Source organism: Myotis nattereri, assembly GCF_964212035.1.
Source record: "Myotis nattereri genome assembly, chromosome: 1".
Lineage (NCBI taxonomy): Eukaryota > Metazoa > Chordata > Mammalia > Chiroptera > Vespertilionidae > Myotis > Myotis nattereri.
The window spans coordinates 154,560,118-154,586,204 of NC_138075.1; the positions used below are offsets into that span (position 1 = coordinate 154,560,118).

A 26,087-nucleotide genomic window follows, 5' to 3' on the forward strand; every position below is an offset into this window, starting at 1 on the left:
AGGAAAAGTCAGAAAGAAAATCCCAGGAGAGTGCTATCACAGGTGAAAGAACAAGTTTCCAGAAGGTGGGAGTGATGGATAAACTGAATGGATCAGTAATATGAGGGCTAAAACTATATTACTTAATTTGGCAATTGGAAAGTCACCGGTAACCTAACTGAGAAAAACTTGCATGGAGTAGCAGCTAGGAAGGTGGACTGCAGCAGGTTGAGCAGTGCCTATGAGTTGATGAAACCGAGGGTAGCTTCTTTAAAGAAGTTGGTGTGAGAAAGGATGCTTGGGGTGGAATAATAATTAGGAGCGGCTGTATCATGCAAGGACCAAGGGATGAAATGAAACCATCTAAGTAAGGTGCTCAGCACAGAATCTAGGATATAGTAAGTGTCCAAGAAATGTGAATTGTTACCATTCACTTGTTGACCATATAATAATTTCAGACCTTATTATGCACCAGGCTCTGCTCTGGGCCCGTAGATTTAGTAAATAAGCAAGAGACAAAAACTTTGCCCAAGGAGCTGACATTCTAGCGAGGAGATAGACAAGAAACAAAATAACTCAAAATGTATGGTATACTTGATAGTGATAAATGGAAAGGAGAAAAAAAGAAACTGAGGAAAGGAGATATAAAATGCTGAAGGAGAGAACAAAATTTTAGATTGGGTGGCCTGGGAGGGCTTCACTGAGGTGACTCTTTTTTTTTTAATATATTTTTATTGATTTCAGAGAGGAAGCTAGAAACATCAATGATGAGAGAGAATCACTGATCGGCTGCCTCCTGCACTACCCCTACTGGGGACCGAAGCCCGCAACCCAGGCATATGCCCCTGACTGGAATTGAACCTGAGATCCTTCAGTCCGCAGGCCAACACTCTATCCACTGAGCCACACCGGCTAGGGCTGAGGTGACTTTTAAGTAAAGACCCAAAGAAGTGAGAAAGGTACCTATAACTAGAAGTAGGGAATAACACTAATTATTATTATTGTTATTAGCATTTTTAATACAGTAAGACTGTTATTATATCATCACTACCATCTTTGTCACAATTGACATTATCATCATTCCTGCCATCTCTGAAACTCCTAGAACCAAACATGTTACCAGATATTCCCTCATTGCAGCTGGGTGGTGAGCTAGTACAAGGGGGTACATTAGAAGCAAAGCCACAGACGTCAACCGGTCTCACATGTAGTCACTGCAAATAAAAAGCTGCTTCACAGCCCTAGCTGGTTTGGCTCAGTGGATAGAGCATCGGCCTGCGGACTGAAAGGTCCCAGGTTCGATTCTGGTCAAGGGCATGTACCTGGGTTGCGGGCACATCCCCAGTAGTAGGTGTGCAGGAGGCAGCTGATGGATGTTTCTCTCTCATTGATGTTTCTAACTCTCTATCCCTCTCCCTTCCTCTCTGTAAAAAAAAAAAAAAAAAAAAGCTGCTTCACCTGTGTGCTGAAGAGATGAGATGGCCAGCACCAGACGGATCTCCCATCCCACCTGCATATTAACAGGCCATCTTCAGACCCAAAGGGCAGACACACAGACGTCTCTGAAGCTACAGGAAATGTAACTGCAGCTTGAATCAGTGCAAATGCAGTATGTAATATAGAGGTCACAAGACAAGATTATATAATGAAGTGTGTTTATCTGATTGTTGGGTAGAGGACTCAGTCAGTTCCATCTGGGAATAATAAAGAAGAACTGGAATTTCTGACTGTTCACCCAGCCCAGTACACTGCTGAGAATAGCTAGATGTGTGACAAGCTTTCATGGGACTACACTAAACAAGCAGATCAGGTCTTGCTTGTGATGGATGCATTTGATCTGTCAACAGATTGACTTAGACCAGCTGTGGGCAAACTACTGCCCGCGGGCCGGAAATAAAACTAAAAAAAAAAAAAAGACCATACCCTTTTATGTAATGATGTTTACTTTGAATTTATATTAGTTCACACAAACACTCCATCCATGCTTTTGTTCCGGCCCTCCAGTCCAGTTTAAGAACCCATTGTGGCCCTCGAGTCAAAAAGTTTGCCCACCCCTGACTTAGACTAATTACTATCCTCTAAAATTCAGAGAAAATGATACAAAAATAAATAAATAAAAGGAAGAGAATCCAAATGCCTGAGCACTCATCCTATTTTCAACATGTTTAAATTGCTACAAATTTCTTAAAAGGTACAAGTAGTATTCATTCCTTCACAATCACAGGCCTCGATGGCAGATGGCATGCAACAGGAAATGTGACTTGCAGGCTTTAACAACAAACCCCTTTTCTCAACTAAGGTAATAGAAAAGTTTTGAAATTATCCTAGGTTCATTTTTTAGGTGTATTGATTACCTAAAGAGAGTCAATACAGAACTTGTCTAATAAAAAAAAAATAACCTCAAGACCATAACATAGCTTAACTAGCAGTGCTTAGAATACAGAAACATTTTCATAAATTCCTTGAAAATGTCTGTGTAAATAAAATAGATTATAAGCAATTCTCTCCGGCTACAAAATCAAATTAAACCATGTAACAACTAAGAAAATGCCTATGAAAGAAAGTAAACAGGACAATTATTTATGGCTCAAATGAACAGTAATTTGCTATATTTTTAATATTATTACTGCCTTATCATATGTTTACTATAAAACATTTCATATATATGTACAAACATATATATATATATAAATATATAAAAGCATGTATGCTATATTATATTCCTGCATGTTACATGCTTTCTAAGGAGTCCAGACATTGACCTCACAAACATCATCTAAATCTATTTTAAGGCCACAAAACGAAATGCAGGTAAGAAGAGATTTTTAGTGTGTCCATCCCTCCATATAGGAAGCCAGCGTCCACATCCTCTGGGACTCTCAGCTGCGGTGCAGAGTGCACGGGAGGGAGGGAAGAGGACAGCAACTATCCTCAGATTTCACTGAACCTGGTAATGATTCAAGCAGCAGGATTTAGTTACCATGAGTTTTACTGCCTTTTAGAAACAGCCTCATGCCGTCATGCTGTGGCCAAAGCACTGAAGGATGTCTGTGTTCCGTGTGAGCTGTTGAGCCAGGGTGCCCGTGATGTCTGGGGAGTCCCTCAGCCCAGACCGTAGAAGAAACTCGATGCAGGCCAGATGCTGACCCGCGCAGGCCAGGTGTAGGGCTAGGCAGAGAGAGAAGTCACACTAACTTAGTGCATGATCCTCAAAGCAATACAGTAGGCTGCTCCTAATGAAAATATTGATTCCTTTAATTGTACAGATTTTATATTTCCACAATCCATCTGTGTGACTTTGCCCATACTAGATTAAAACATTTTTTCTTTTAACACATTGTCTGCGGGTAGTTTTTATCGCGCGCTAACAGGTGGCACGGGCCATTTTTGCTAATTTTTTGCGCAAATGGCAACGTTCAGTAAAATTACGATAACTTTAGTTTACGTATTTATACGTTACCCACATTCTACCACTAGTCTATAATAAACGTATTAATACGTGTCCCACGCTCTACTACACTGGTATAACGTATAAATACGTTTCCCGCATACAATGTGTTAAGCTGATTGGGATAGAAAGACTTAAAAAATAACAAGACCAACTGGAGAGGATTTAAGAGATTTGACTAAAGCAACAAAGCAAGTTTATGAGAAATAGGAGACTTTAACTGGTATAGAAAAATTTTTCAAAGGTTTGTGAACTCTCTGGGTAAAAGTATCACCATGAATGAGAATGTTATGACAAAAACAAATAGAGATGACAGATCTTCCTGTTCTGGCTAGAAATTAGCGCTGAAAAAACCCTGGCTCCTGCTCTGGTCTTTAGAAGAAAGTCTGTGTCCCTGGACTTGGGGACCATCCTCTGTGGCCTCATAGTCATCTATGAGTCTTTGAAGCATCATGAAGCCTCCACTAAACTCCTGAAGGATGGCCACTGACACAGAGAATATTACTGAGTTTATTTGAAAGTACGAGTTTAAAGAATTAGCTCTGAAAATATCCTTCTGAGCTCTAAATTGAGAAAACTGTAATGATTGTAGTTTTTAAATACACTTAAAAGAGAGATGACCTATGAAGCATCTATAAACTACCTGAATAGTTGGTGGCATCAAGACAATATAAAGCGTTTTTATGTCACATATACTGTTGTATTTAAAATGATAAAAACATAATAATAACAGCAGTAATAATGAGTAGTAGTCATCATCATTGCCATGGGAACAGCAACAGTTCTATTTGGAGATGTAATTTTTTTTTTTTGAGATGTAATTTTAAGGAAAAGTTGCTGAGCTAGAAGAGGAATAACATTAAAACCAATGTTTTTAAAAGTCCATGTAGCCCTGGTCAGTTTGGCTCAGTGGATAGTGTGTCAGCCCGAGGACTGAAGGGCCTCAGGTTCAATTCTGGTCAAGGGCATGTACCTCGATTGCAGGCTTCATCCTGGCCAGGGTCAGGGCAGGCAACCAATTGATTTCTCTATCTCTCCCCCTTTCTTCCACTCTCTCTGAAAATCAATGAAAAAAATATCCTCGGGTGAGGATTAACAACAATAAAAAAGTGCATGTATTGTTTATATTCCACTGAATAGTAAGTTCCAAGGCACAAAGAAACTGTACCTGATCGATTTCTTTCATCTTTAGAGTTGATGTCAGCACCCAAGGAAATGAGCAGCTGAACTGTACTCACATGTCCTTCCTGAGGAGTGAAATAAACTCATTATCACTGTGACAAGCACCTTTAAACATAAACACGAATCTATATATTCGGTCATTTTTCTAAAATACTCAACTGCTAAAACTATATTTTCGTATCTAAAGGAAAAATCATCACATCACTCTCAAACTCCACTATAAATCATTAAAGATAGATTTTGGTGATATTCAGTTATTAGAAAATAGATGGTCAACTTTGGAGGCCAAATTACCAACTAATACAGTTGGGTTTCCTTCAGTGTAATGAGCGTATAGAACACACAATTCCAGATTCTCCCAAGTACACACAGTCTTTGCTAAAATCTTTAGGGCATAGATAAATTGGAAAAGATGGTCACCTCTCCTGATGGGACTCTCATCATAGCTGGCACTATCATTCATGAGGCAATTTATATACTTTCTATCTAGCCAGTTAGTTCATTAGTATGTGGTGAGACTAAAGTCAAGGTTGTAGGTCCAATTTTCCTATGGGTGGACCTACTAGTGCCCCTCTCCCCCTGTGGGCACAGGTCATTCCCTTAGCACACAGCCATTTATCTAACCACTTTCTCATAGGGGAATGCAGGCAAGAGTGTGTAGGTCAGGGTGAGGGGACAGACTAGAGGGGATCAATAGGGGAACATAGGGGACATATGTAATACTGTCAACAATTAAGATTTATTTTTTAAAAATTGCTAAAAAAATAAGAGTGTGTAAGTCATCAGAAAACAGTCTTGTTGCTAGAAAAACAAGTAAAGGCAAGTAGCCAATCATGTTAAAGATAATAAGCAAATACTCCTAGTATTTAAAACAGGAGGAAAACTTTTTAAAATAAGATTTTTATTAAGTGAGAATTCTTCTTTTTTTAAAGTATTTTTAAAACTGATTTTTTAGAGAGAGAAGAAGGGAGAGGGATAGAGAGATGGAAACATTGATGAGAGAGAAACATCGATTGGCTGCCTCCTGCACCCTCCTCCTGGGGATCGAGCCTGCAACCCGGGCATGTGCCCTAGCCGGGAATTGAACCAGGGATCTCTTGGTTCATGGATCGATGCTCAACCACTGAACAACACAAGCCGGGCTGTAGTGAAAAATTTTTGCACATCTTAAAATATCTTATACATTAGAGGCTGGTAAATGCAATTCCCTTCCCTCAATTAATAAATTTTAACTTCTGAAATCTACCATTAGGAGAGAGGGCTAGGAATTTAATATAATGGATTTTACGACTTCAAAAACATTCTTGAGGAGAACCAAGATGGCGGCTTAGGTTAACGCCGGAGTTTGCTGCTTTGAACAACTACTTCAAAAGTGAAACCAAGAAACGGAAGGGACATCACCCAGAACCACAGGAACGCTGGCTGAGTGGAAGTCCTACAACTAGGAGGAAAGAGAAACGCATACGGACACTCAGAGGAGGCGCAGTGCTGAAGTCAAATTCTGAGGTGCGGAGTGCGCGGAGCGGGCTGGCGGCGGAGGGTGCGGTTGGCGTTTTCAATCTGGAGGGAGTCACAGACTCTGAGCTCCAGATACAGGCGAGTCTTTAGGGACCCAGACTCAAACGGGAGAAGCGGGACTGCCTGGCTTCGGTCAGAGCGAGTGCAGCTTTCTCTCCGAGCTTTGCAGCGGGTGCTGGGACTCAGAGAGGCAGAGCCCCTGGGGACAGGACTGAGAGCCGCCATAACTGCTCTCTCCGGCCCACCCTGTTGATCCTGTGCGACCCGCCCCACCCAAGCCCTGCACAGAGGCATTTGCTGGACAGCCTCAGGCAAAGGCTAGATTAGCACCTCCCTAGAGGACAGAAGTTCTCTCACTGCAGACACAGCTGATTCTCATAGCCACTTGGCCTGGAGGTCAAACCCTCCCTGGAATTAGCTACAACAATCAAGATTTAACTATAAGACTTCGAACAAAGACCACTAGGGGGTGCACCAAGGAAGCATAACAAAATGCGGAGACAAAGAAACAGGACAAAATTGTCAATGGAAGATATAGAGTTCAGAACCACACTTTTAAGGTCTCTCAAGAACTGTTTAGAAGCCGCCGATAAACTTAATGAGATCTACAAGAAAACTAATGAGACCCTCGAGCTTATATTGGGGAACCAACTAGAAATTAAGCATACACGGACTGAAATAAAGGATAATATACAGACTCCCGACAGCAGACCAGAGGAGCGCAAGAATCAAGTCAATGATTTGAAATGCGAGGAAGCAAAAAACACCCAACCGGAGGGGCGGAATGAAAAAAGAATCCAAAAATGCGAGGATAGTGTAAGGAGCCTCTGGGACAGCTTCAAGCGTACCAACATCAGAATTATAGGGGTGCCAGAAGATGAGAGAGAGCAAGATATTGAAAACCTATTTGAAGAAATAATGACAGAAAACTTCCCCCACCTGGTGAAAGAAATGGACTTACAGGTCCAAGAAGCGCAGAGAACCCCAAACAAAAGGAATCCAAAGAGGACCACACCAAGACACATCATAATTAAAATGCCAAGAGCAAAAGATAAAGAGAGAATCTTAAAAACAGCAAGAGAAAGAAACTCAGTTACCTACAAGGGAATACCCATACGACTGTCAGCTGATTTCTCAACAGAAACTTTGCAGGCCAGAAGGGAGTGGCAAGAAATATTCAAAGTGATGAATACCAAGAACCTACAACCAAGATTACTTTATCCAGCAAAGCTATCATTCAGAATTGAAGGTCAGATAAAGAGCTTCAAAGATAAGGAAAAGCTAAAGGAGTTCATCACCACCAAACCAGGATTATATGAAATGCTGAAAGGTATCCTTTAAGAAGAGGAAGAGGAAGAAAAAGGTAAAGATACAAATTATGAACAACAAATATGCATCTATCAACAAGTGAATCTAAGAATCAAGTGAATAAATAATCTGATGAACAGAATGAACTGTTGATTATAATAGAATCAGGGACATAGAAAGGGAATGGACTGACTATTCTTGGGGGGGAAAGGGGTGTGGGAGATTTGGGAAGAGACTGGACAAAAATCGTGCACCTATGGATGAGGACAGTGGGTGGGAAGTGAGGGCGGAGGGTGGGGCGGGAACTGGGAGGAGGGGAGTTATGGGGGGGAAAAAAGAGGAACAAATGTAATAATCTGAACAATAAAGATTTAATTAAAAAAAATAAATAAAAAGTAAAAAAAAAAAAAAACCATTCTTGAAGTCGAAAAAAGGGCAGGATGAAACATAAAATCCAGGCATTGAATGGAATAAAGGGTGTTTTCAGTTTTTGCCTAGCAACAAATAAAGGTAGGTTTCTATTTAAAGGGATGCAGGGCTTCCCTTTAACATTTTAGGAGCATATCATGAGCAATTTTTTTCTTCCAGAGATGGAGCCAGAGCAATAGGGCAGTGGAGCTATTTCTCAGTAAAGTAAGGCAAGCCTAAGGAAGCAGGGACAACTTTATGAAAAGAAACAAACCTTAGCTGCATAATGAAGTGCTGTAAGGTGGGTTGATGTTGCTTTCACGTCTACATCAATGCCAAGTTCAGATACCAAGAATCGGATGGCTTCATTCTGCCCAGTGACTGCTGCCCTGTGTATAGCCTGGGCTCCCAGGAAATCCTCAGCACAAATGCAAGCCTAGTAGGTTTGAGAGAGACAGGAACAAAAATAAGCAGCAGAGAAAGCTGGGTCCATGGACCTTCTGACATTTTAGCTAAAATTTGTTGCCTATGTACATTTTTCTGGGCCTATGTTATATAGCTTTTGTCAGATTATTTATTTTTATGATGATTATTATTTTAATCTTTATTGTTGAGCTTTTGTCAGATTCTGAAAGGACTCTATAAACAAACAAAATGTTAAGATTCAATGCTCTAAAGCAGTGGTTCTCAACCTTCTGGCCCTTTAAATACAGTTCCTCATGTTGTGACCCAACCATAAAATTATTTTCGTTGCTACTTCGTAACTTTAATGTTGCTACTGTTATGAATCGTAATGTAAATATCTGATATGCAGGATGGTCTTAGGCGACCCCTGTGAAAGGGTCCTTCGACTGCTAAAGGGTTCGCGACCCACAGGTTGAGAACCGCTGCTCTAAGGTGTGCCTAAAGTGCACTCAGTGGGGTTTGTTGTTATTACTATAAAACAGCTACTGTTACTTTGCTGCCATGGAGGGGTAGCTCAGTTGGTTAGAGCATCATCCTGATATGCCTAGGTTGTGGGTTTGATCCCCAGGGCACATACAAGAATCAACCAATCTATATAAAAAAAGTCTAAGCAACCGTTATAGCAGAATGACTAGAACGACTGGTTGCTATGATGCACACTGACCACCAGGGGGCAGACACTCAATGCAGGAGCTGCCTCCTGGTGGTCAGTGCGCTCCCACAGGGGGAGTGCTGCTCAGCCAGAAGCCAGGCTCACAGCTGGCAAGCACAGTGGCAGTGGCGGGAGCCTCTCCCACCTCTGCGGCAGCAGTAAGGAGCAGTGAGCAGGCAGGGGGTAAGGAGTGAGGGGTTCTGGACTGTGAGAGGGATGTCCGACTGCCAGGTTAGGCGGACATCCCCAGAGGGTGCAGGCCGGGCTGAGGGATCCCCTATCCCCCAGTGCAAAATTTCGTGCACTGGGCCTCTAGTGAATACATAAATAAGTGGAACAATGTTTCTCTCTTTCGCTAAAATCAATTAAAAAAAGTCTTATTTTGCTAATTATATTTAATCCTTAGAGTAACCCTCTGAAGAATTAAAATTTGTCACCATTTTACAGATGGAAATACTGATGCTTAAAGAGATTACGGGAGGGACCCATGGCAGTGCTGGAATTTGAACCCAGGATCTGAATAACCATGATCTCTTTGTATCCTATGACTAAAACTCATAGAAAATACCAAATCATTGCTGTACCTTATGTTTTTCAAGGAGCAGCCTGGCTATGTTGATGTGCCCACATTGAATTGCATCCATAAAGGGTGTGAGGCCACATTTGTCTCTGCAGTCTGGTTGATATTGACACCTAGAGCCCAAACCCAAAATAACAGAGCTGAGAAGTCACTGCTTCAAACCCAATGGACACTTGACTCTTGACCACTTGCAGTAGATGACATATCCTACAAACGATCTGTGAAAATCTGCAGCACTCTCCCTCTTTTCCCCATCTCAATATTAGAACTTAGCTCTTCAACAATATGTCGGTTTCCCCCAGCGAATCTGTTCCTCCTCTAAACTTCTGTCATTCCGTATTATGGACTACAATTTCTCCAACTTCTCATGCCAGGAGCCCTGACGTCACCCCTTAGCTCTCAAACCCCATCTATTACCTCTCAATTCTGCATTCAAAATATTTTAATTGTATCTTTCTCTCTTTCGCTGCTTTTACCCCTTAGGACCAAATCAATAGACAATAGCTTCCTGTTTTTCTTACCTTGGCTCCTGCCTTGCTAATTCATTCTCACAGCTACCAAAATAATCTTTTCACCATGCAATTTGGGTATGGCTGCTCCTCTTACAAACCTTTAACTAGTATGTCCCAAAAACAAAGCACAAACTTCAGCATGACCTCTAGTGGTCAAGATACTGTCCCACAAACTTACTCTCCAGGTTTCTCTTTCACACATACCCCCTGCTCTGTGCTTACTGTAACCTACCTTCTTTATGGTTATTCTTTCTTCTAGGTCCTGCTTTTTTCCTGGTCCTACCTGCCCTATCATCTTCTTAGTTCCACCTCCCACCTGTCCTATATTCTTATGTTCCATCTTCTTCATGGTCCAACCTGTCCTATCTTCTCAGTCCTACCTTCTTCACCATCCTATCTTACCTGCCCCACTGTCTCCTTGGTCCTACCTTCTTCCTGTCCTATCTTCTTCTCCATCTCACCTCCCCTTTTTCCGTTCCTACCCTCAACTTCCTGTCCTGTCTTCTCAGTCGCACCTCCCACCAGTCTGATCATGTTCTGTTCCTACCTTCTTCACGATCCTACTTGTCTTACTTTCTTCTCTATCCTACCTTCTTCATGATCCTGCCTTTTTCCTGCTCTTTCATTTGTCCAGCTCTTTGCTGCCTTTGCACTTGCTGATGCCCTCTGCTTAGAAATTACTTCTCCATTATTCACTTGGCAAACTCCAATGCATTCTTCAAATCACAGCTCTGTGACTTTACACTGGCCTGTCTTCTGTCTTGCATCAACAGCACCTTTGTTTCCACATGCCATTGTGTACATTTTTCTTAACATTACAGGTTTCCCCTGCTAGCTGAAAGTAGAGCATTCCTACAAAACTTTTTGTAAGCCAAAATGGCATAAAGCAATGAGTATCTTCACCTTTCTGAAAGTTTGCATTACATGTGCCATTTCACTTTTATGAAAGACCTGCATTGCTACAGTAACAGCTTTTCTTGTAAAAGTGAAAATCCTATTCGGATTCTTATGATTAGTGAAAAAATGTACTAATGTAGGTCTTATATATAGGCGAAGTAGGATAATACAAACTTTCAGAAAACAGAGATACGTGTATTACCATTTATAATTTTATGGTATTTACTTGAATGCCTACACTTGGCTTCCACACCAGCCTATAGGTTGTTGGGAAAAGGAATGCATTTGTTTTGCTTACCACCCAGCACCTAACAGATAGGAGGTGCTTCCAAAAATGTCTGTCCAATGAATGAATATCTATAAATTTGCTGACAATCAAGTATGTTCCAATTTGCAGTAGGCAAGCTCTACACATAAGCGATGCTTTCAGGGCACTGCATTAAGCCCTCCTCTATTCTTTTTTTTTTTTTTAAATATATTTTATTGAGTTTTTACAGAGAGGAAAGGAGAGAGATAGAGAGTTAGAAACATCAATGAGAGAGAAACATCGACCAGCTGCCTCCTGCACACTCCCCACTGGGGATGTGCCCGCAACCAAGGTACATGCCCTTGACCGGAATCGAACCTGGGACCCCTCAGTCCGCAGGCCAACGCTCTATCCACTGAGCCAAACCGGTTTCGGCGCCCTCCTCTATTCTTACTATGCACTGTCTACTTAGGTAATCGCTTCCACTCTTGAAAATTCAATCAGCAGCCCTAACCGGTTTGGCTCAGTGGATAGAGCGTCGGCCTGCGGACTCAAGAGTCCCAGGTTCGATTCCGGTCAAGGGCATGTACCTTGGTTGCAGGCACATCCCCAGTAGGGGGCATGCAAGAGGCAGCTGATTGATGTTTCTCTCTCATCGATGTTTCTAACTCTCTATCCTTCTCCCCTCCTCTCTGTAAAAAATCAATAAAATATATTTTAAAAAAAATTCAATCTTCATCTCTTTGTTGATGAAGCCCACATTTGTATCTCAGCCCATACCTGTTTTTTGGGCTCCATATCTTGTCTCTAACTGCTGCCTTGACATCTTTGCTTGGGTGTCTCACAGGCACATGCACTCAACATGTCCAAAAGTGAACCTCTCATCTTTTCACACAAAACCTGCTCCCCCTCCACTGCTCTTTACCTCAGTAAATGACACCAGCACCAGCTGCTTAAGTGAGAAACCTGAAAGTCATCCTTGACTTTTCCTTCTCTCCCAGTCCTTTTATTGAATCATTTGCCTAGAGATCAGTGGTTCTCAACCTTGGCTGCACATTAGAATCACCTGGGAATCTTGTTAAAATCCTGATTTCCGGAGGATGAGGCCCAGAAATCAGGATTTTAAAAAGATTCCCAGGTGATTCTAATGTGCAGCCAAGGTTGAGAACCACTGGCCTACTTCTACTGATTCTACTGAAGTATCTCCAAATCTTTTCCTTCATCCCTACTTCTTATTCTTAGTCCAGCTACAATTCTTTCCTGTTTAACTACAATAGCCTCCCAATAGCTTTCAAAGCACCCATTCTTGTTCCTCCTCCACTCCATTCACTATTTTGCAACTAGAGGATCTCTGAAAATGCAAATTTCTTATTCTACTCACTCTGCTTAAATCCCTTCAATGGCATCTTATATGCTTAAAACAAAACCTAAAATCCTTCCCACAGCCTATAATGTCCCACCTGATTGAAACCTGCCCTTCCTCTCCTGCCTCACCCCATACCATTCTCCCCCTCACTATATGCTTCAGCACATACTGAGCTTCTTTAGGTTTCTTTCTTTCTTTTTTAAATTTTATTTTATTGTTTAAAGTATTACAAATAGTAGTACATATGTCTCCGTTTTTTTCCCCATTGACCTTCCCCCGGTTTCTTTCAGTTTCTTACATGCACTATGGTTTTCCCAGGATGAGCATCCCTGAGTATTGCTTCCTCTGACTAGAATGCCGCCCTGCCTCCCACTCTCAGCTTCCTTCAGATCATAGTTTAAATAACACTGGGGCTGAAATTCCTCACTCCTAGGCCAAGTTGGGTCTTCTTGTCATATGCTTCTGCAGGGACCCTGCAATTCCTCGTAATGGCCACCAGATTCATACAACTAGTGCAGTGTCTGTGAGTTCCATAAGAGGGAAAACACATTGTCTCATTTCTATTGTAACCTCTGCATCTGGTACAATTCAAATAGGCACTGAATAAATAGATGAATGCTTGTTGAATGAACAAATAAATGACTTCCTCTCAAATTTTTTAGCTATTTTTGTTTTATGTTCTTTAAATTATCTGCTAATGTCCTTTGTTCTTTTCTCTTTTGGTACTTTAGCTGCTCTTGAACAATTTGCTTGAGCTCTTCAAGTAGCATCGACATTAACTGTCATAATTAGCAAATATCTTCCTCAATCTGCTGTTTTGTTCTTACCTCTGAAGAAGCACCTTTACTGCCTCTAAACAGCCATGCATTGCTGGGAGAAGAGAGTTGAGAATTAGAGTTTTTAGGTGCACATATAAAATGCTTCTTTCCTCCTGGCACTGGTCTCTGTCCCATCTTTTTAGCTATGACTTACAGGAAGGGGCAATTAAAGTAAGTACATTAATAAAAATCTAGCTGGATAATTGGTAAAGAATGATGTTTTTACTGAATAGGTCCATAGCCAAAACTGATTATCTTGTCTTTATGAACACTTTTATGGCAAATTTTCAATCCTAAACTTACCTATCTCCTCCCTTTTGAGTTGAGCCAGGCAGTTTTTGCCCAGGAAATATAAAAACATTTGAAGAGTAATCCATGACAAAATAACCAGGAATTTAATTCTACTACTAAAAATAACTATGGTCAATAAAGCTTTTTGACTATCTGCGCATCACTACTTTGTGTAAATGACTGTATACTATTTCTCCAGAAGAGTAGGGGACCTAGTCAAATAATTTATGAGCAGAGAAACGTTTTCTTCACTCTTGCAAAAGGACTCCTTGGTCCTTACATGCCCACTGTGGCTAGAACAATTGTATGCATATTTCCTAAACTATGTCATGTCACAGGTATTGATTTTTAGAGAAATTAAAAACCCTGTATTCTAATTCAATGAATTCTCTAGAAGGCTAAAGATTATTTTCTAGAGTTCTTGATCTGGACTCAAGCTCATTAGTGTCCATTTCATCTTATACCACAGCAGCTTTGCTTTTTACAAATTTAAAATAATCTATAAATAGATAATTCAGAATTAAGACTAATTATTCAAAACAATAAAAATGCCCTAAATTTATATTTGACATTATCACTACATAAGTCAAATACACTCAGGTATTTAATTATAAGTACCTATGTTTATTTAAATAGATAGTGCTGTGGCAGATATTGCTGAGGACATTTAAAAACTGTCTCTTGCCCAGCTGGTGTGGCTCAGTACTTGAGCATCAACCTACGAACCAGGAGGTCACAGTTTGATTCTTGGTCATGGTACATGCCCAGGTTGAGGGCTCAATCCCCATTAGGGGGCATGCAGGAGGCAGCTGATCAATGATTCTCTCTCATCACTGATGTTTCTATCTCTCTCTCCCTCTCCCTTCTCAGAAATCAATAAAAATATATATTAAAAACAAATAACAAACAATCAAAAACCCTGTCTCTTTTCCTCCTGTCTTTAATAATAAAAAAAATGTGAAGATGATCATAAAAATAGCAATACCCCGTTCTGTGCTCACGTGTCACACACTGTGCTAAGGGGTTTACCTACATTCGGCTCCTTAAACCCTGTAATAACCTTGCGATATGGGCATCATTGTCATCATTATCTTGCTGTTGAAACTAGCTCAAGAGACTAAGCTCCTTGCCCAAGGTCAAAGACTTAGTGAGGAAAAAACCAGCATACCATCTAGCTAGCTGGGAATACTAAGATTGATATTTATGAAAAGTGAACTAATACAAGAAAGAAGTGCATGTTAAGTACCAAGTGACATTAGCTTTAGAAACTAAATGTATGCCAAATATCCGAAAGCTGGCCTTATTCACCAATCTCTATTTTCCAGAACCCTCCAACTCGATGCCATTCTGCAGTGCTGGGGGAGGCAGAGCTCCGGGCCATACCTGCCGTGTGCAGAGGAGTTCTGCTAATTTTGCTCTCTGTCTTCCAGGCATCTGGGCAAATGGTGAGCAAGTACTGGAGGATTGGAGGGTCACCTTCTCGGCTGGCAATATGGAAACTGTTCCAGCCATCTTTGTTCTTCAGAAGTGGATCTGCACCATGTTCTACAAGGTCCTGGATCACCTCGAGATTCTTCCTTGTGCAAGCCATCATCAGAGGAGTCCTAAGGCCAAAGAGGACAAGCTGTCAGATGGAAGGGTAGCTGAGACATTATAAGGGTACAACCAGGTCTTTAAAAAACACACATCCTTGGTAGAGATGGAAAACCTAGAGGACTGAGGGATTTGGGAAGCAGGACAATTTTCAACTACTTTGTTGAAAATTTATTTCACCCTGAGGACCCTGGGTGAAATAAGAGGAAAACGATTGTGATGTAAGCATGCCTACAAAAGGGGGATACCAAAGAGGCAAAGCTGCTTCTGAGATAGTTTCTAGTATGGCACTGAATTGGGACAGAATTAGTCCAAATCATAAAGTTTGTCCTGAAGAATATTGCATAAAAGGTATTCTGCTGAACTTACCTCACTTACTTTAGTCACTTTAGAAACCACTTATATCCTATCTTATATAATAAAAGGGTAATATGCAAATTGTTCCCTCAACTGGGAGTTCAACCAGGAGCCCCTCCCTGATCGCCCCGATTGGTGTGGGCCAGCTGGACCCCACCCATGCACAAATTTGTGCACCGGGCCTCTAGTTAGTTATATTATGCTAGAAGAGTTTAAAAAGAGCATTTGACACTGTACCTAGCTATAACAAACATACATTGGTGAAGCAAATGAAACTGAGATTATAATAAGTCTCTGTGCTGACTTGTGTCCACAACTATAGGAGAGTGAACTACATTATATCTATATCAAGAGAGGTGGCTCTGGTCTTCCTCTCCTGCCACATGAATGATTTGGGGTAAGCCATTTCACTTCCATGAGCTTTTCTTTTTTTTCGTCTGCAAAATGAAGGAGCTATGATTTCTGAAAAGCAGCAGCAGGTCTTGTTTACTTCCTCATTGCCAGGGTTAGAACCAGTGTCTGGCACATTGTGGGAGCTCACTATACTTGGGTGATCTCTAAATCTCATCTATCTTAAAAGATTGCTATATTAGTTAATTACCAACACTATTTTGGGGGGAGAGGTGAAGGGTAACCTATACTAATAAAAAGGGTAATATGCTAATTAGGGCAGATGGCTTCCGGACGTCCATCTGGACAAAGCACAGTGGCTGCAAGGCCCGGGGCTCACAGCAGCCATGGGCTCAGGCAGCTGCGGGGCCAGGGGCTCAAGGTGTGCCGTGCCAGCACAACCAAGGGTTTGGTGAGCCTGAGGGGGGCGGCGAAGGATTAAAGAAAAGACAAAGAGAATATAGCTGGGGCTGAGTGGATCTCCTGTGCCTGGATGAGGCCACAGAGAAGGATCCAGCCAGCAAGCTGAGGCTTTATTTTACAGTCAGAGAAAAACAAGGTAGTGGTCACCATAGTTACAATGTTCTTGGGAGTTTCACTTGTTTTGGCAGCACTTGCTGCACCTCCCACGGCCCATTAGCTACCTAGGAAGGATCTAGGGGGCACTATAAGGTTACACTTAATTATGCTAAGAGGGCTCTGCCCTCCAAGCTGGGACTTGTTTGTGGCTCTGCCACAGGTCAATCCAAGGCTCAACTCTAGAGCCACTCCTACATCACAGCAACCATAGCCCTGGTGGCTGCGAGGCCCGGGACTCATGACAGCCGTGGGCTCACGGCAGCTGTGGGCTCAGGCAGTGAGCCCCGGCAGCTGCGAGGCCGAGGGCTCAGGCCTCACAGCTGTCACGGCTGGCAGTGGCAGCAGCAGCGGGGTGATGGGGGCGGTGCGTTCCCCTGATCAGCCTGGTCGCCTCCCACAGAGGGAGGCCAGACTGCGGCTCCCCACAGGGAGCGGGCCTAAGCCGTCAGTAGGACATCACCAGAGAGCTCCAGTACTGTGAGAGGGGGCAGGCCGGCTGAGGGACCTCCCCGCCACCCCAGTGCACGAATTTTCATGTACTGGGCCTCTAGTGTAGTAACAACAGTGAATGAGAAATTAACAGGAAAACAATCAGATAAATGAAGGCTGGAATTTTCAAGAACCTCATGAAGGGAATGAACCTCGAGCAAGGCAGTATTATTGGAAAAGCAGGTAAGGTATTTCAGAAAGGAAAAGAGAGAGAGAGAGAGAATGGGCAAAAATGTCTCACTGTGATTATACACTTCCCAAATACATAATCAAATGAACCTCATCTTTTTAGTGTTTTGTTTTTGGCTGTTTCCTTATCTGAAGTATTGCTTTGAGGAGTATATGAGGTCTATGCCTCTTGGAACTGTCTTTAGGTCATCTTACCAGCAGCACAAGAAAAGCAGTCTTGTGCTTAGTCACAGCCAAAGTGCAACCCACAAAACACACCCAGGCCTACTCCCCTCCCGGTGAGCAAAATGTACTTACATGGCTGTCTTCTGTGTTTATATATCATATCAGGAATTACTTGTAGGCAAGAACTTCATTATGTTATGGATTTTGCTACATTCATAACCTCTAAGTGAGTACCGAAAACAATTTTGGTCTAACAAAATGCAATTGGTTTGTGTGATGGTAAAGGTATGTTGACTGTGGAGGTGATTATGCAAAGCTATCCATGATAAAATCACATACAGAGAGCATCACATACATATAAGTGTAGGTACAATCTGATGAAATGTGAATAAGTTTATTGACTGTAGCAATGTCAATTTCTTAGTTCTGTTACTGTAGTGTAACCTGTAAGATGTTAAACTGCTGGGGGAGCCTAGGGGAAGGGCACATGGAACTTCCCTGAACATTTCTTTGTAACCTTCTGTGAACCTATAGCTATTTCAAAATTTAAAAAGTTATATCAATGCCATTGGTGAATAATCATTTACCAGATGTCCCCAGAAGATCGTCGTATCCTGGGGCTCATGTTATATGGGGAATTCATTGATGTTATTCTATCTGATCATATTCTGTACTGTTCTCTGCTTTATAAAAGGGAAGCAACTGGCTGGACCAAACAGTCGACTCCCAAGGGTTGGAACAATGTGCTCTAACGGGGAAGGTTGAGAAGCTGTGCTGTAGACTCTACAGTGTAGAGTCAGAAAAAGTACATGGGAATATATGATTCTGGGGAAAAGGGGTTAAGAAGTGTTTTTCTGGAACTCCTGCCACCTACCAGTCAGCCTTCTTCAGGCAGTCGACCACGGCTCCTCGGCCCAGCAGGTACCGCACACAGTCCCGGTGACCCATGGAGGCAGCTTCGTGTAGGGGCCGCTTGTAGTCTCGATTGGCAGCCTCGATGTCCATGTCCCAGGCCTCGGCCAGATAGGCCAGGATGTCCCGATGCCCGTGGCGGGCGGCGCAGTGCAGCAGAGTGTCCCCTGCCGGCCCCGGGCAGCTGGTGGCCCCCGCTCCCTGCAGTTCCTCCCGCAGGGCGCACAGTCGACCTTCTAGCACCAGCCTGTAGAGCCGCCTCGCGTCCCGGGACGCCGCCATGGCCACCGGGGCCAGGCGAGGGGCCCGAGTCCCCAGCCCTGCCCTGCGCTGCGCTACCCTCTCCGGACCGCGCGCCAGGGGCAGAGCCGCGCTTCCCTACGCCGGGTGGTTAGTGTCCCTGCAAAACAACTCGCCTCCCGAACGCGCGCTCTGGGTGCGGGCATAGCCGTGTTCGAAGATGCGCGGCTGCCGACCGCACTGGTTTCATTTTGGGCAAAACATGAGTAGTTGCCATCGAACCCGCTGGAGTCTGTGCTCACTCCACGCCGGGGCGCCCGGCTCCGAACCGCTGCCAGGGGAGGGGTCAGCGCGGTGCCTGCACTGGTGACGGGCCCCAGTGGCAGCTCAGTGCCCAAGAGACACCGGTAAAGGAGCCGTGGTGAGGCCTCCCTCGTCGCGAGCCCCCCGCCACTCCCGCAGCCGACCGCAGCCAGCCTCCGCCCGGCCGCTGCCGTCCCTCCCGCCCTGAGAGCTGGGAGGAACTCTGGGAAAGTTTCCTCTGGTCTTTTCACCCTAGCGGAAGTGCGGGAGGGGCGGGGCCCCTAGTCGTGGCCGCGCCCCTTCCGAGCGCGCATTCCGATTGGCCGTGGGGGAAGTCCGTCAGCCCGGGAGGCGGGCTCTTCCCGGGCTGCGGCGGCGCGGAGCTGTCAGAGGAAGTCCAAGGCCTGCTCCGGCCAGCGCTACCCTGTGGACGTCGGGACTGGGAGGCCGGGCGGCCCGGGCCCGGAGCCGACGGCGGTGGCTGGAGCCCCCGTCCGCAGCGCCATAGTGCGTGAGGCCGCGGATGTGGCTGGGAGCTCAGGCGGGGCCCCTCGCTGTGAACACTTAACCTTTCGGGGTCCTGAGCGAGGGTCCGGATCTCGGGGTGGGGGGTGGGGGTGTGCGGGGAGCGTGGGGACCTGGGGTCCGGGCTGTCCACGGTGGGTGAGCTGCAGGGGCGCGGCGGGCTGGCACGCTGGAAGCGGAGGGCGCCCCTACACAGTGTCCGTGAGCCCGGGAAGTGGGGAGCTTGTCGTTTCTCGGTGTTGTGGGAGTCATGGGGGACGTGGCCTCGGCTGCCCGCCGGCAAGCATTCCTTTTCTACTCTGGTTTTTTGACCTTGGGCAAGTCATTTTATTGTGTCCTTTTGCCTCTTTCATTTGTAGCTTCCTTCCCCCTTACTTGAATATTAAGAAAAACTTAGGTGATGTGGGAAGACCTTGAGCTTGTAGAAGATACCTTGATATCTGAGCAAGGTACATGGGGTGATGGAAGGGATTTGAGTAGGTGTTGAGTTCTTTCCCCGATCTTACTAGGTCCTAGTCATTTAAACCTCCTGGTTCTCAGTTCCTCTAGATATAAGATGGGAGTTGCTACTGTTTGCCAGACCTAGAAACAATTATGCTTTACATATATATTGCGCTTTATACAAAGCACTTTAATTATGGAATCCGCAAACAACCCTGTAAGGCATCATTCATTAGAGGCGAGAAACTGAGGCCTAAAGTTAGTGATTTTGCCACTTCCTATAGATAATGAAGTCCCATGGAAGGAAGGATGGTAGCACCTGGTGTGTGTCTCTACTAGTGCCTAGCCCTGTGCTAAAATAAATTAAGAGAGATAAAATGAAAAAAAAAAGACCTCTGGTATGGCCTATGAAAACAAACCAATTTTACCAGTGAACACACTGAATTTGGTTAATTTCCTGAGCAATTATGGACAGTCATTGGAGACAGAACTAGGTCCAATATCAACTTTGCCAAAGTTTTTGTTCCGTTGTGTCTTGCCACTTCAAAAAACAGGAAGGCATGAAAGTGGTTTGCAATGCATTAAGTTTTAAAACATGCCAAGCAACAACATGCTGCTGTTGGAGTCAACACAAGTGGAAGTTTTGCACTTTTTGCTACTAATGCTCCCTCCCATCCTTATTACAAGTCACCTTACCTTCTCTTGCCTTATGCTTCCAGTTTCCCTGATTTTAAAAAAAAAACAGAATTGGAACTCATTCGTTGCAGAATGGGACAAACTCTTTTAAATCCAGATGATTGGTTACTGAACTGGTGTCAAATGCAACTCTGTCTCTTTTGTCCTTCTTATAAACTTATTCTGATCTGTATTCCGCCTTTAGATAACTAGATGATAATGTATGTGAATCTGTCCACCGCTCCTGTGATGTTCTGGGTTAAAAGCTTGGTGTACAGGAAGCTAACTGGGATCTTGCTGATTTTCCAGTTAGGTTGCCCATTTTTTTTGGTGCATCTTTTGGAGTTTGTGGTCTGGCTTTTACTGTCTCATTTTGCATGTTATCATGTTGGCATTATGATTTGCTCCTCGCTGTCTGCTTTCCTTTCTCCTGCGTTGTATTTCATGGTTATGTAGCATTCACCAGTGGTCGTTGATGTTGTGATCATTTGACATGTTTTGTCATTTGTGAGTGTGTGAACACCAAACGTTGGTATTGGACTTAGAGCTCTAATTTCCTATTTGTTGCCATTATCTTTTCTCTGATTATTAGATTCCTCTATTCTTCCTGGGCTGATTTTATTTGAAGATTGAATTTGATTCTGTCGTTGCCCTTCTGGCTATGGAGTCATCTACTTCTAAAAGCATCTCACTAAAGCACCTCAAATCTTATCTCAACTGTCAGTCACATGTCTTTTGAGGACCAGTCTCATATTTCAAAGTGCCTCCTGGAGCTTTACCAGGCATTCCACAGATAACTTTAAAACAAAACAAAACTATTTTCAAAACTGAAACCTTTCATCCTCCCCCTCACTCCAGGAAAAAGTGATGAAAAGAAAAGCACTATTTCTCCTTTACTCCTAATGTAGTTAATGATATTTATACTGGAAATTTCAGTTTTCTTTGTTCTTTTTTTACCTTTTTCATCCAGTCTTGTTAGAAAAGACTTGTTGATCTTCACTTTCCCTCCCTCTCTCCCTCCCTCCCTCCCTTCCTCCCTTCTTTCCTTCTAGTTAATCATCACCCAAGGATATTTTTCCCATTGATTTTTAGAGAGAGTAGAAGGAAGGGAGGGGGAGAGAGAAACATCAATTGGTTGCTGCCTACAACCCAGGTATGTATCCTTGACCAACCAGGGCCTCCTGCTTCCTATTTCTGCCGCTGCTCTCAAGACTTTACCAACTCTTGCTTCAGGTTCTGCCTTGTTTTCTAGACAATCTTCATGACTACCCTACCTCCAGAGTTACTGTTCTAAACATGCAAATTTGATTGTGCATTGACCCTGCTTAAGGGCTAGATGATTCTCTGAATTGCCTCTCTGTTAACATTCAATTTCCTTAGTGTTATATGCATTTAAGGACATTTATAATCTGTGCCTCCAAATTTCTTTTTCAGCTCTGTTTCCCATTTGTGAACCTCTTGTTATGACGAAACCTGACTTCCCTTCACACCAGTGCTGTGCCGTGTCTCTGTGTTTTTGCACATTTTGTTTGTTTTGCCATACTGAATCCTGTTCATCTTTTGAGGCTGAGCTCTTCATAAAGCCTTTTCAACTTTCCTGTTAGCTTTTCTTTCTGTCATAGCACTTCCTGTGTGCATTGGTGTGGAATTTACATTGCCGTATGTATAGTAATTTATGTTTGTTTTGTAGCTGCCTTATGGGCAGGCTGTCTTACTCATTTTGTATTTTCAGTGTCTAAAATAACATTTGACACCAGATATGCCAAGAGAGGAAGCACTCGTGTTTATAATGAATTTTAGACATAGTGGATACTTAAAAGTAGTTGTGAGATGAATTGGCAGTAGAAAAAGCTATTCAAATACATAAAAATATGTTCTACTCTGTAAAAAAAAATGATCATTTCTTGTTTTTCCTTTTAAAAAGAGATGTTTTTATTGATTTCAGAGGGAGGAAGGGGGAGGGAGAGAGAGAGATAGATACATCAATGATGAGAGAGAATCATTGATGTACCCCCACTGGGAATTGAACTGTGACCTCCTGGTTCTTGGGTCGACACTCAACCACTGAGCCACACTGGCTGGGCTTCTTTTTAAAATTATTCCTTCATTTTCTTGTGAGAAACATACATAGAAAAAAAGCTCCCTCCATCCTAGTTTGCAATATTAGGTGAACATGTCTCCAAGAGAGGAGCAGTTGTTTGCAGGTTGTGAGAGGACCTAAGGATGATGGAGCCTGGAGCCTAGACCTTTTGGGTTTGTAGAGAAGTAGGCTGTGATGCTGGGAAGGACCTGGCATTGGATCAAGAGCAAGTACTCGGGAAAAGCTAGCTCTATCATGTTTTCTTTCTGCATTTGTTTCTTTTAGAACTAAAGGAACAAAATATTTTAAAGTGTTTCCATTTTGAGTCTACAGTATTTAGTGATTTTTTTCCCCGTAGTTACGTTATCTGTTATCCGTATACTTGCTTGTTACTAAATCTTTGGTTATGACATTGCACAATGATTAAACAATAGTGATATAGAAATTAAACCTGATGTTTTTAGAAACTGCTTCAAATATTTCTGAACATGGAAAATAGAAGGGAGAATGCTATAGCATAAAGAACACTGGACTTGGGGAGTCAGAAGACCTACATTCCATCACCTATAAGCTGTTTTGTGACTTTAAGCAAGTCTTCTCTGAACCCCAGTTTAATCATGGCACAATCATAAGATTGTGTGAAGATCAAATGAGAGTATGTGAAAGAACCTTAAAAGCTAAGAAGCATTTAGGAGCTATAAAGTAGTATAGGGTTTCAAAGATAACCTCCACTCCTTCAGAGCAAAGTGCTGTAGCTGTGCAGTTCTTCATTTATACGACAGTTATTTATGGAGCACTGTGCAAAAGGGGCTGAGTGAGTTCTTTCTTCCCTCCCACCTGCCTATGGAGCTTTCAGTCCAGGGCTAGAAGACATATCAAGACACACTTACACAATCAGTTGTTAATACTGCAGAATAAAGTCTACTCTAGTAATAATAATAATTTATATATGACATATATTAGACACATAGTTATGTGAATAATTACGACAAGTTTCTCAGAGACATATGGGATGGTTTTATTATGGCAGAGTGCTTCCTGGCTGGAATGAATATTTTCTACTATCCTGGAGTTGAGGAACAACACTGTTAACTGTGTTTAAATTGGGCCCTTAGATCTCACAGGTGGCATCCTGACCTGTGAAGTCCCTGAATCCTTGTAATAATGAGCTACATTGCAGTGCACCTCTGATGTCTCCACAGGAAACATAAGAGGGAAAGTGTCTACTTCAGTGGTTCCCAATGTGGGGCACACGCCCCACAGGGGGACAATTTGATTTTTAAGGGGGGCAATCAAGAATGAGTTATTAACAGTGATTTTTTTGCATTTTTTTTTATGGTTCTAGGGGCCTCATATACAATATATAAATATATATTGTGACGAATTTATGCATTTTAGTCCTCTTATATGTTTTGAAACTTTATTTGCTATTTTTTCATATCATTTCATATTATTTTTAAGACAATTTCGTAGTTATTTCTTCCACAGTACTTCAACTGATCGCTCTTTTATTTTTCTCTTTCATAGATGCCATGTTCTTTGGAAGCTTGTTTAGACCAAGTTAATGACCTTTTAGGCTTCCTCCACATGAATAGGAGTTCACTTTTTGAGTAATAAGAGTTATATGTCACAGGGGGCGGGGTGGTCATCAGGATTTTAGAGATGCTTAGGTGGGACATAGCCAAACAAAGGTTGAGAACCACTGGTTTACTTGTTGATCTTCACAGAGTCCCTCAGGGAAAACTGGGAGGCTTGTAGGGAACTAATAAGATGAGGTTAGGAACTCAGCAAATTACCTAGAGTAGCAAAACTGCTCTTTGTGGTTCTTGTTATGGGTAGTCTCTCCAGTCAGGTCCTTGTACTAGAGTTACCTTGATTTAAAAAAAAAAAATTTTTTTTTCCTCTAGGAATTGTAGGTACTTACTATCTTTATTTTGTTCACTTAGGATTTATAACCTGTAAATGTTAAGAGGACTTTTTGGTATATTTGTGATTAGTAAAGATAGGGAGTAGGGGAAGAAAGGAAGTTACTTGGTATCAATTACAAATGATCTTGGAATGATTAGGGTAAGCTTGACTATAGTAACAGGCGCAAACATGTAATGGCCTAACAATAAGTTCATTTCTCAATCACATAACCACCTAGAGCAGTGGTTCTCAAACTTGGCTGCACATTAGAATCACGTGGGCATCTTTTTAAAATCCTGATTTCTGGGCCTCATCCTCTGGAAATTCTGTTTCTTTATTACCAATTTCCAGGTAATCATCACTTTGAAATCATATACAACATTAGTAACAAAGAAACAGAATTTCTGGAGGATGGGGCCCAGAAATCAGGATTTTAAAAAGATTCCCAGGTGATTCTAAAGAGCAGCCAAGGTTGAGAACCACTGATCTAAGGTATATCAAGATTGCTGGTGAACGAGAAAAAGAGAGTGAGTGAGTTGTGGGGAAGGAATGGCACTCTAAAGCTATAATCCAAGGACCCCGGCTGCTGGAGGCTTTTCCTTTTTCAAAGTGTGTCTTCAGAGGATGCCCTGGGGAATCTACTTCCTCTGTTCACTGGAAGGAGAGCAGAGAATGGAGGAACAAGCATGAGAGTTTTCTGTGGGCCAGGCCTGGAAGAGGCACACATCCCTTTTACTCACATTCTCTGGGATAGAGCTCAGATAAGGCAATATCCACCTGCAAGCAGGACAGGGAAGTGTAGACTAGCTGTGTGCTGAGGAAGAAAAGGAACTTCAGTCTTTGCCACAAAAGTCAAAGCACTCTATTTTACTTTTTGTGACTTGTTTTATAAATTGTTTGGCAATAAAGATGATTAAAAAATGAAGCCAGGCAGATTAAAACAGAATTGAGGAATCAGCCACTTGTCATTCAACAAGTGTCTGAATATCTGTTATTTGCCAAGAAGTGTGCTAAGTGCTGTGAGACATGTTCCTTGTCTTTTAAGGGCTTGTAGTCTAGTAAAGGTTTAGTAGAAACTAGTTCAAGGAGACTGATCGAAGTCTAATCGCATCAGTGGGCCTGACTGGTAGAGGATGGGACAGATCACCATCTTGGTGAAGAAGAGATCGATGATGGGTAAGGGGCCAATCTCCAGGTAATCATCACTTTGAAATCATATAGCAAAGACCCAGAACCAACTATCTGAGCTGGGGCCTCTAGAAAAGGGACTATGGGAGTGAGTGATCAGAGAGATGACACGCATAAGAAAGCCATTGCAGAAAAAGTGTGGGAATGGGTAAAATTATGTTTGGCAAAATGATTTTCATACATTCTCAGTTGTTTTTATTTTGTTCTAACACCTGAGGGATATGACACATTTTTGTTAGTCACTGTGGTAGAGTCTCCAGGAGGGATTCAAATACTTAGGTTTGGAGGAGACTCAGTTAAGTGTCTTTGGGGCCTTGCAGAGTTTGAAAAGTCCACGAGTGATTCTGATCTCCATGCCTTTCTTACCAGTGCACGTTGATCA

General features: G+C 42.7%; 2 protein-coding genes across 2 annotated transcripts in view; one reads left to right on the top strand and one right to left on the bottom strand.

Moving 5' to 3' along the window:
* Positions 1 to 2,989: 2,989 nt before the first annotated feature.
* Positions 2,990 to 19,059, bottom strand: ANKRD16 (ankyrin repeat domain 16; the record flags this gene model as incomplete). Its single annotated transcript, XM_081091066.1, is given in 7 exon segments — positions 2,990 to 3,147; positions 4,596 to 4,674; positions 8,118 to 8,279; positions 9,545 to 9,653; positions 14,980 to 15,020; positions 15,023 to 15,275; positions 18,308 to 19,059. Coding segments are annotated over 7 exon segments (1,122 nt in total). The 5' UTR covers positions 18,628 to 19,059.
* A 199-nt stretch (positions 19,060 to 19,258) lies between these two features.
* Positions 19,259 to 26,087, top strand: part of FBH1 (F-box DNA helicase 1) — a 61,923-nt gene continuing 55,094 nt past the window's right edge. The window contains exon 1 of the mRNA XM_081091077.1: positions 19,259 to 19,395. Within this exon, the coding sequence (XP_080947203.1) occupies position 19,395 (1 nt within the window). The 5' untranslated portion in view covers positions 19,259 to 19,394. The remainder of the gene's footprint in view (positions 19,396 to 26,087) is intronic.